We start from the raw sequence: 10,889 nt of genomic DNA, 5'->3' as shown, positions 1-10,889 counted from the left end.
CCCTGAGCCCCATATATATACACAAACAGTACACACATCACACACACACACACACACACAACACATGCCATAGACAACATACAACACAAAACATATACTTACAGAGCCCATACACAACCAACATGAAACAATTACACACACACAAGATATTTTCCCCCACGTTTTTACTTTGAACAACAACAACCAAACCCCTAAGGGATGAGAAGGAACTCTGCCCTCCACATTTTTCCTACTAGCTCTCTTGACATTTGCGGCCCCAGGTCCTTGTGCTGGTCTTACCCCAGGCCGCTTCCTGCCCCTCGTTTTGTGGACTGGCTGCCCCAGGCACTCTCTCCTCTGCCACCCCTAGCACAGGTGCAGCTGGCCTTGGCCACCCAGCCCCAGGTCCAAGGGGCCTCGCTAGCCCCCCACCCTTCCTGCCATCCCCACATGCGGAGCTCCCTGCAGACCCTGCTGTGAGAGGTCACCCAGTGAAAATCTGCTGTGTGTGAGTCCTGCCTCTCTGAGCCTCTCCAGTGAGGGGGTTTCAGCCTTTCTCTATGAGCAATTCGGTGAGCCAAGCCCTTGCTGTGCAGTGAGAAGTCTGCCCATTTATAGGTGAGGATCTGAGGCTCAGAGAAGTTCTCACACCAGTGAGGTGCAGCTCAGGTTCAAGTGAATTGGGCAGACCTGTGCTCTTAACAGTGGAGCCAAACCACCCTGTCTGCCTCCTTGAACCCTTGTCTCAACTGGATGGCCGACCACGCTGGTCTCAGCCAGCACCTGGTGTGGGCAAGCTGGGTTCTCATCCCTGCAGGGCCATCAGCTCGAGAAGCTTATGGGGCTGACCCAACTACTTAACCTCCTGGTGCGTCAGTTTCCTTTTCCATCAACTAGGGCAAATGATAACTAACCTTCCCTCCAGGTGGTGGTAAAATTAAAAAGTTGATCCATGTACATCCTTAGAACCATCTCTGGCTACTGGGATTAACTTACTCCTAACAACCAGTGACTAGCTCAGAACTCTGTTCAGGTGGCCCCCACCCCAGGCCAGGGAGCCCTCCCTGAAGCTGGACTCCTCTAGTGCCCCTGGCCCCAGCTGTAGCCCTTGCCTAGCCCCCAGACTATGCAACAATTGTTCTTCATGCTTCTCAGGTCAGGGACCAGTGATGCAGGTCTAGTCGCTGTGGGGAGTGCCCGCTGGGGTCTCTTGGCCCGTCCCAGTCCTCTGGGCCAGCGTGTCTGCATGTTTGGGAGGAAGGTCACTGCCTAGCAGCACTGCTGGGAGAGTATGGGTCTCTGCCCTTCCCAGACCTTGCTCAGGCCCTGGAAGTGCCCCTGCTGGGGGCAGAGGAGCAGGATCCTTCTTCCCTCAGTTGAACCTGAGCCTGTGGCCCAGGTTGGGATCAGCAGTGGCTCCAGGACCTGCCCTGTGATTGTAGTCACACGGCAACTTCTAACTCCAGACCCCAAAGCCTGGTCCCCCACATGCGTCAACAGTCCCCCATAGACTCTGAGGCCCTTATCCCAAAGGGGGACTATCAGAGGTTCCTGTCCTCTCAGGGTGGCCCCATCAGGTAAGCTGGGCTGAGGCCTTGGCTGGGCCTTCCCAGAGTGAGGCCCTGTTCCCCCCCCCCCCCAAGGAGACCCAGTTGGTTAGGGACACTGCTATCTGCCTCCACCCTACCATGGAGAGGATGCCAGCCACTCCAAGTGCCCACTCAACCCTGCTAGCACCCCTCCACCTGGGCAGCTGCCCATGGGGCGGGGCAGGGGGCCTCAGCCACATGTCTGGTGCCAGTTCCAATCCCATTTGGCAAGTCAGTCCTCCCCCAAGCCTGATGCCCAGCCAGCCAGGACTCTGGGCAGGAAGAAAGGGACCAGGGCAGGGGGCTGGATGGTCTGCCCTGGGTCAGCCCTTGGGAGTTCACTTGTACAGGTGCAGGCTGGACTTCTTGGAGCTGAGCATGCAAGTATGTGCATGTATGTGTGTGTGTCTGTGTGTGTGTGCGTTTGTGGTGGAGGCAGGGATCACAGGCCTGGAGAGACCAGCAAGGGCCACCAGGAAGGCTTCCTGGAAGAGGGGAGTTCTGGCTAGCAGTGATAGGGAGGCACAGGCTATGGACCAGGAGAGGCAGGTTGAAGTGAGGCCCAGGTATCCCTTTCTGAGCCACTGGCCACCCCTTCCCCCCCCCCACCCCTCCACCCCCCACCCCCACCCCCAACTGAGATCCTCCCTGCGGCTCCCCGTGGCCAGCGGCTCTGCAGCACTCGGCTCTGCTCCACTCTGCTCAGCTCCGCTCCAGGAAGGCCACCTCCTCCCTGCCCTCCTCCTCCCCCTTCTCCTGCTGTCACCACTCACCACTCAATAGCCTTGAGGGGGTGGGGACCCCAGGGCTGGACACACCCCACCGTGGCCCCAGAGCCCAGCTGGTCGGACAGACAGACGGTCGGACGCAAGACCCCGGAGCCCCGAGGTGGGCAGTGTGCCAGGGTCCCTCACAGCCTCCTCAAGGTCAGTGCCAGTCGGGGATGCAGCCTCTGTGGGATCCTTGAGAACTTTGGAGCCCACCCCAGGCTCTTCATCTTAGACCTCAGGTCCCCAAGTGGGCTTTTACCCCAGATGTACCTGAGGCTGGCAGGACAGGGGACAGGGGGTGACCCTGAGTCCACAAGCTGGCCTAGGTCTGGGGGTCTATTGGGAGAGGTCCCAGGCTGGGACCAGCCTTTGCCCTGCTCACAGGGGCCTCACTGGGGACGCCAGCACCGGCCATGGGGAGCTAAAATTGGAAAGTGGCGAGTGGGAGGCAGCTGACAAAGCTATTTCACGGGCTCTTCACCGTGCTCCGGTTTCAAGCTCCTGCTCCATTAACCTGATCCTTGGGGCCTCCCTACCCCCAGCGGCCGGAGAGGAGGCGGCTCAGCCCGCAGGCCGGCCATGCAGAAGTGAGGCGAGCAGCCCCCTGTTTTGGGAAGGGGCAGCAGTGGCCCTATTACCTGTGACTTGAGGGGTCACTGAGGACACTCGATCCTGTCCATTTTACTGTGCGACCTTGACGGGTCCCTGCGCCTCTCTGCTCCATGACCCTCACATCTGCGTAATAGGGAGAACGCTGACACCGGGGGCCTAAGAGAGCTGTCAGACTTGGTGAGGGAGACTTGGGAGGGGGTCGGGGTGGGAGACAGAGCCATGCCTACTACCTCTTGGCACAGCCCAAGAGGGCTCTGAGACATGTTCCTCCCTTTCACTTGGGCCCTGAGTCTGTTACCCATGGGCCCTTGGGAAGGTCCTGGGCCAGGCTGGAGCCAGATAGGAAGGGAATGGGTGCTAGCTGAGGTCCCAGAGATGGCCCGGCAGAACTCCTGGGGACCAACTAGGCTTTGGTAGAAGAGAGTGGCGAGGCTTGCCCTGAGCCTGATACTGGTCAGCACCTTGGACAGCGGCCAGCACCCTCCCCGGTGCCCTCCTGGCCCCACTCCCGACACCCCAGGGCATCTCTTCAAATAGCAAAGCCTCCAGCCAGCATCCAGGGCCTGGATACACAGAACACTGAGAGAGTGGGCTGGTGTGGCTTCAGACACAGGCAGGGACCAGGGACATGGCAGGCTGAGGCTCAAGGGCTGATTGGGGCCTTAGGGCTCAGTGAGAGGCCGGAGGCTTGGTGCTGGGGGCCGGACCTGGGGAGGTCAGGTAAAGTAAAGGCAACTCAGGAGGGCATGGAAGTCAGAAAAGGTGTCAGGGAGGGGGTGGGGCTTTGTCAGGACTGAGGGAGCCTTACTGAGGGGGGTGGGGGCCCTGGGGGCCAGGAGCATGATTGAGGTGATGCAAACGGGGCTGCCCCACATGAAAGGCATCTGAAGCTTTGGCAGGAGCAGAAGGTGGGGACCAGCTCACCCGAAGGTATGGGAGTAAATTAAATGAGGGTGAGGAAGGCAGGCTGAGCGTGGAGAGTATGCTTTCAAGAGCTTCGGTGGGGAAGGCAGGAGCTAGAGCAGCAGCTAGGATGGGGGGAGGCCTGGGAGGAGTTGGGGATGGGGGAGCAGAGAATGATGGCATGAACTCTCCAAGAAGCAAGAGGGGCAGTCTCAAGAATGGGGTCCTTGCCACCTCAGTGGAGAACCATAAGGGGGGGCTAGGCAGGGCTGGGGGTCAGTGGAGCCCTCACCCAGCCTGTCTCCCCAGCTGCATCCAGGCTATGGGCATCAAGACAGCATTGCCGGCGGCGGAGCTGGGCCTGTACTCCCTGGTGCTGAGCGGGGCCCTGGCCTATGCTGGCCGGGGCCTCCTTGAGGCTTCACAAGGTAACAGCTGGGCCCTGGGCAGGGGCATGGGACCCTTCTTTCCTTGGGGAGCCTCAGGGTTCCAACCAGCAAAGCCAGAAACTCAGAGGCTCCAGACCCAGGGTTTTCTCTCAGCCTTGGGGGCTGGGCTGCACCAGGTATGGTCACAGGGAGACACAGATGCAGGGACACTGACAGAAACCTGGACACAGAGCCAGAGAGAGAGACACACACACACTCAGACACTTAGGGAGACCTGGGCCCAGATACTCAGTGAGACCCAGGGAGAAGCAGAAGAAGAGAGAGCCCCCAAGGCAGGGGTCAGCCTCCTGTAGGGGCAGGCATGGGAGAGGTGAGGCGGCCCTTCTCCTGAGGCCATACTCTATTCTCAGATGGGGCCCAAAGGAAGGCCTTCCGGGAGTCTGTGCGGCCCGGCTGGGAGTACATTGGTCGGAAGATGGTAGGTCCTCCACACCCCAGGGTCCCTGCCTGGGGTCCCTGGCGCCTGGCACACCTTTCTGATCCCAAACCCGTCCCGACACTCCCCTGTTCCAGATGTTCCGAGGGCTCACAATGGGGAGGGTCTCTGGTTTGAACCCCAGCACCTTCATTTTCTCTGCTGGCCCCTCCTGCCCCAGACCCTGCTCACTCGGGAAATAAATGGAGACGTGTCTTAGCAGGGGCCTCCAGCCGCATCCTTCCCAGGACCAATGCAATAATGATTGAATGTCACACAGCGTGCTGGGGAGAGGGGGGCTTTGAGGGACAGGGCAGCCCACACGGTGCCCCTCACTCCTTTCTATCTCCCTGCCTGGTACTCCCCTCTGCGGGGCCTGCAGCCGTGGCTCTGCTCTAAAGCATGAGAAGAATGTAGGGGCTGGGACGGTGCTGGGACTTGCCAGCCCCTCCTGCCCCTGCCCCACCTTAACCTGCCCGGCCCGCCCCAGGACGTGGCGGACTTCGAGTGGGTGATGTGGTTCACCTCCTTCCGCAACGTCATCCTCTTCATCCTCTCCGGACACGTGCTGTTCGCTAAACTCTGCACGATGGTTGCCCCCCAGGTGAGCCAGACCCGAGCCCTCCAGCCTCCCCCAGCAGCCCCCCACAGCCACAGGGGTGGGGAACCCCTGCTGGTTCTGCCTCTGAGGGTGTGGGTAGGCAAACGAAGCCTCCCTGCCCACAGCTGCGCTCCTGGATGTACGCCGTGTACGGGGCCCTGGCCGTGGTGGGCACGATGGGCCCTTGGTACCTGCTGCTGCTGCTTGGCCACTGTGTCGGTCTCTATGTGGCCTCACTCCTGGGCCAGCCCTGGCTCTGTCTTGGCCTCGGCATGGCCAGCCTTGCCTCCTTCAAGCTGGACCCCCTCATCTCCTGGCAGGTATGCAGCAGGGAGGGGCAGGGGTGGGACCTCACACCTCTCTCACCCCATCCAAAGCCCTCACCTCCCAAGTCTCCCCAGGCCTTCCCTTCCCTTCCCTTTCCCGAGCCTCTGACCATGGAGCTTGCCTTGACTACAAGGTGGTCCCCTCCACCATGCAAGGATGTGTCCAGCCCATTCTCTGCTCTGTCCCAGCAGCTAATGTGAACTGGCCCTGAATGGCCCGCATTGGCTGGGTCTGGAGAGAGGAAGGGTCGGCACCAGGCTGGGCCCCTGGGGGAAGCTGGGTGGGCTTCCCAGAGACGAGGGGCACCTGGCGAGCTGGCGGCCTGCTCTCTCCCATCCAGAACGGGTTTGTAACAGGCACTTTTGATCTTCAAGAGGTGCTGTTTCAAGGGGGCAGCGGCTTCACGGTGCTGCGCTGCACCAGCTTCGCGCTGGAGAGCTGTGCCCACCCTGACCGCCGCTACTCCCTAGCCGACCTGCTCAAGTACAACTTCTACCTACCATTCTTCTTCTTCGGGCCCGTCCTGACCTTCGACCGCTTCCACGCCCAGGTGAGGGGGCACCGTGTGGGCTCCCAGGGCTGGGCTGACCCCCTTCTTCAGACAGGGGCTCCTGTCTCTGACAGGCCTGCCAGGGTGGGCTGTGTCCCCCACCCCCAGGCATGACTCCCTTCCTCAGATTCCAGGATCGGGCTGTACCCACCCCCCAGACAGGGATCCCAAGATGGAGATGTCTCTCCTCCTGCTCAAATGGGGCTCCCGAGACAGGCCTGGGTCCCCCTTGCAGGCCACGAAGTCTCCTTGGGTGTTGGCACCCTTGGGCTGGGCTGCCAGGATGGACCAAGTTTCCCTCACCCTCAGTTCCCCAGGCAGTTGGTGACTCCCCATTTATACACTTGACATCCCCCAGGTGAGCCAGGTGGAGCCCGTGAGGCGCGAGGGCGAGCTGTGGCACATCCAGGCCCAGGCGGGCCTCAGCGTGGTGGCCATCATGGCCGTGGACATTTTCTTTCACTTCTTCTACATTCTCACCATCCCCAGTGACCTCAAATTCGCCAGCCGCCTGCCGGACAGCGCCCTCGGTGGGTGTGCGGGGGCCCAGAGCAAGGAGGGGCCTGGGCCACTGCCCCCCTTCTGTGCTCTCACATGTCACCACTGGGGCAGCTGATGCCCCCAAGGGGCACAGCACCTGTCTGAGGGTGCGGGAGCGGGGACTTATTCTTTGACATGCGTGGGACTTGTTTGCTTTGGCCTGTGAAGCTGGACTTGGATGGGACAGAGCCCCTTCCGCCTCCCTGGGGCCTCAGGCTGATCTCCACAGCAGGATGGGGTCTCCTTGGGGTGGCCAGGGCCCAGGAAGTGGGGGGCCCATGGGAGCGATCTGGGCAGCAGGGCCTCCCCGTGGGCCTGGAAGATTGTGTCAGAAGCAGAGGACCAGACTCAGTGATCCCCCCTAGATTTGGGTGTCTGGGTGGGGAGACTGGTGCGACACCCCCCAGGCAGTGACACCACGTTGTCCCCAGCTGGCCTAGCCTACTCAAACCTGGTGTACGACTGGGTGAAGGCAGCTGTCCTCTTCGGTGTGGTCAACACGGTGGCCCGCCTCGACCACTTGGACCCACCCCAGCCTCCCAAGTGCATCACCGCGCTCTACCTCTTCGCGGAAACGTGAGTGTGGGTATCGGGCATCAGGGACACACCCTTGGGTTCCCCTCCTTCCCTGAGCCCATTCCTGTGTCCCCAGGAGCCCTGCTCCTGGTTGATTCACACTCAGCTGCCCTCCTCCCACAGGCACTTCGATCGTGGCATCAACGACTGGCTCTGCAAGTGAGTTGGGGTGGGGGGTGGTCACAATCATCCCTCCAGGGGTTTGAGCAGGCAGGGAAGAGATTGATCCATGTTTTAAAAGATCACCCTTGGCCCAGAGGAAGCAAGGAGGGCAGTGAGGAGGTGGTGGCGGAGGTCTGCAGTTGGGTGGGGCCCTGGAGTGAAACAGCAGGAGGCCTGGGCAGGACTTGGCCATGGATGGCAGGGACCGGGAAAGAGAGGGAGATGATTCCCAGATTCTTATCTACAGCCTGGGAGGTGGCTGGGGTGGTTTCCAGAAAGGGGTTCCATATGAGAAACTTCCGGCTGGAATCCGGGAGACATTCCCGTGGAAGTTCAGGGAGGTGGTTCAGAGAAGCCGGAGCACAGCAGGCGCGTGTAGGAGGGCGAGGCATTCCACCTGAAGGCTCTGGTTTCCCCCATGAAGTGGGAGGCAAGGTCATCAGCTGAGAGATACAGGGTCGGGGGGCATGGAGGGAGGTGGCATCTCCGTGTACTCCACCCACCTGCCTAGGTCCCCCCCACACCCACTCATACTTGGCAAGGGGAGCTAAGGGTGGCATATCCACTGCAGAGCACAGGAGAAGCTGACTAGAGAAACCTCGGCTTTGAGAGCCCAGGGGGGTTTGGAGGCAGCGGGTTTATGGACGGACTCTAATATGTGAAGGTGTGCGATTTCCCCCATCAGCACTTAGCTTCGTGGGTGCAGATGAAAAGGACTGGGTGACTGGGCTCTCCCAGATGGGCGAGAAGGAAGATGTGAGGGATGGGGGGGTTTAGGTTATTTATAATGATGACTCACTGACTAGAAGCCTGGTAAGGAGGGGCCACGAGATGAGGAAGATCGGGTGTCAATGAGATTGGAGAACTGGAGCTGGCAGGCCAGGCCAGGAGGGGCTGGGCGAAGAATGGGAATTAGGAATGAGCGACATTTCAAGTGGTGGCAAAGTCGGGGTGTGGCCATGGGAGTGAGTGGCTGAAGTGGAGTGGAAAAGAAACCGTTGGAAATGAGGAGGTCAAGGACATTATTCCATGGGTCTTCTAATTAATTCATTTAATGAATACTTATTGAGCACCTGCTATGTGCCAGGCACTGTCTAGGCACCAGGGATACAGCAGTGAACGTGGCAAAGTCCCTGAGCTCGTGGGGCTTACAGTGTAGTGGGGAGAAACAGACCATAAACAGGTGAACAAGCACATAAATAATCTGAGAGTGGTAGGCGTTATGAAAACACACACACCAATATAACGGGATAGAAGCTGGCTGCAGGATCTGGGCAGGCCTCAGTGAGGTTTGAGTGACAAGGGAATGTGGGGAAGCTAATTCAAGACAGAGGAAACAACAAGTGCAAAGGCCCGAGGCAGGACCCGCTGTGTCTGAGGGACAGGAGGCCAGTGAGGCCAGAGCCTTATTGATGAGGCCAAGGAGGAGGCAGAAAGCAGAGGACACGGCCTCTCCCAGTCACAGGAAGGACGTTGAGTTTGTTCTAATTGTAATGGGGGGGGGGGGGGCATTGGGAGAAGGTTTGGCTGTGGAACTGATATGATCCAAGCCACACTCTTAAAAGATGCCTCTAGCTGCTGTGTGGGGACACCAGAGGGCAGGGGGCAGAGGCAGAAGCAGGAAGACTATTTAAGAGACATGCAGTTGTCGCTGTGAGAGGAGACTCCCTGGACTAGGACGGTGGTAGTGGAAGTGACGAGCAGTGGTCAGGGCCGAGTGGAGCCCATTGGCTGGCTTGGATGTGGGTGGAGATGGGAACTGAGAATCTGAGATGGCACTAAGCCTCCTGGTCTACCACCAAACGGGTGGTCATGTCATGAATGGAGATGGGGTGAAGTGGGTTTGGGCAGGGATGGGGGGACCTGTCATTCAAGTGAGATGTCTGGTTGGCTATATGAGTCTGGAGGGAGACTGAGCTAAAGATGCAGATTTGGGGCTCATCAGTGTTCAAAGCTTTGGGTCTGGAAGAGGTCACTTGGGGACTGAACGAACATAGCTAGAGAAGATCTGGGGTTCCAGGCGGAGCCCTCCACATTCCGAAGTTGGGTAGGGAAGAGAAGCCACCTGAGGTCAGGGATATTGATGCATCCAGACCACAGCGTTGAGGAGGGTGTCCCTGTTGTGTATTCCTTGCCCATCTCCCCCCTGCCCTTTCCCACAGGTACGTGTATGACCACATTGGTGGGGAGCACTCTGAGGTGATCCCAGAGCTGGTGGCCTCAGTGGCCACATTTGCTGTCACCACTCTGTGGCTTGGGCCTTGTGATATTGTCTACCTGTGGTCAATCCTTAACTGCTTTGGCCTCAACTTTGAGCTCTGGGTGCAGAAGCTGGCAGAGTGGGGGCCCCTAGCACGCATTGAGGTGAGCAAGGCAGGGCTGGGGTGGGGGGTGGCTGGGCTGTTGCTCTCTGAAGGCTTCCAGGCACACTTGGCCCCCAGTCCAGAACTCTCACCACCACCCTCCTGGTCTTCAGGACAATGGCTCACCCTGTGGGTATCTGGCCCTCCCTCCCTTCTGTGGGGTGTGGGGCTCCCAGGCCTGGCTATGTTGGTCAGGTCCTGCCCTCTCTCCAGACCTCAGTTTCCCCATCTTTAACAATGAGAGAGAGAGGACTCTCAGAGACACAGGCATATTCCAGGACCTCAGTGACCATGTGGGCAAGGGCTCTGCCAACCCTGTCCTCTCCCCCCTGGGCCTCTTGCCGCACTGACGATGCTTTCCTGGACCGGGCAGGGCTCTCTGTCGGAGCAGATGTCCCGCAGGGTCCGGGCTGTCTTTGGGGCCGTGAACTTCTGGGCTATCATCATGTACAACCTTGTAACCCTGAACAGCCTGGAGTTCACAGAGCTGGTTGCCCGGCGCCTTCTACTCACAGGTAAGGGACGGGGGGGTGGGGACACACACAGAACCAAGCAGCAACCTGCATGACTGTGGCCTTTTGAAATGCCCCTACCTCACCACAATTCCCTGGGGACTCAGCAGGGAGGGCCCACTGGGTGGGAGAGGCCTGGCGAGAGAAGGGTCACCGAGGGGGTCGCTGCTCCCAGGCACCCATGGCCTCTTCCCTCCACAGGGTTTCCCCAAACCACGCTGGCCATCCTGTTTGTCACCTACTGTGGTGTTCAGCTGGTGAAGGAGCGAGAGCGAACCCTGGCGCTAGAAGAGCAGAAGCAGGACAAGTTGAAGCCGGAGTAGGTGGGAGGGGGAGGGATGGCTCTGCTCTGCACAGCCAGTCCTGGGCCCAGGCCAGGCCAGGCCAGATGGGGCCTGACGGAGAGAATAAAGGACTTTTCTACCAGTTTGGCTAGTCCCTCCCTTCCCCCCAGCAGTCCCCTGGCTCCTTGTCTGTGCTGGATGAGGAGCTGCGAGTTCTGGGCCTCAGGGAGAGGGGTCAAGGTCTTGGCGCACACGGG

The 10,889-nt window shown here is 59.7% G+C and overlaps 1 protein-coding gene across 8 annotated transcripts; it reads left to right on the top strand.

Moving 5' to 3' along the window:
• Positions 1-2,243: 2,243 nt before the first annotated feature.
• Positions 2,244-10,873, top strand: HHATL (hedgehog acyltransferase like). 8 transcript variants are annotated; one of them, XM_081159752.1, is made up of 12 exons: positions 2,244-2,494; positions 4,163-4,281; positions 4,653-4,720; positions 5,208-5,321; positions 5,444-5,638; positions 5,986-6,195; positions 6,554-6,725; positions 7,167-7,311; positions 7,435-7,470; positions 9,636-9,837; positions 10,210-10,351; positions 10,550-10,796. In XM_081159752.1, exons 2-12 carry the CDS (start codon positions 4,176-4,178, stop codon positions 10,669-10,671), a joined length of 1,512 nt encoding a protein of 503 aa, XP_081015878.1. In that variant the 5' UTR covers positions 2,244-2,494; positions 4,163-4,175; the 3' UTR covers positions 10,672-10,796. The 8 variants fall into 8 exon arrangements, with proteins under 8 accessions (XP_081015878.1, XP_081015877.1, XP_081015881.1 ...); XM_081159751.1 differs by having other exon boundaries at positions 2,261-2,494; positions 10,308-10,351; positions 10,550-10,873; XM_081159754.1 differs by lacking the exon at positions 2,244-2,494 and adding an exon at positions 2,882-3,127 and having other exon boundaries at positions 10,550-10,777.
• Positions 10,874-10,889: the final 16 nt, after the last annotated feature.

The sequence above is a fragment of the Miniopterus schreibersii genome (assembly GCF_964146895.1).
Source record: "Miniopterus schreibersii genome assembly, chromosome: 15".
Classification (NCBI taxonomy): domain Eukaryota; kingdom Metazoa; phylum Chordata; class Mammalia; order Chiroptera; family Miniopteridae; genus Miniopterus; species Miniopterus schreibersii.
The sequence above is the reverse complement of the archived record's forward strand: the minus strand, read 5'-3'. Positions and strand labels throughout refer to the sequence as shown.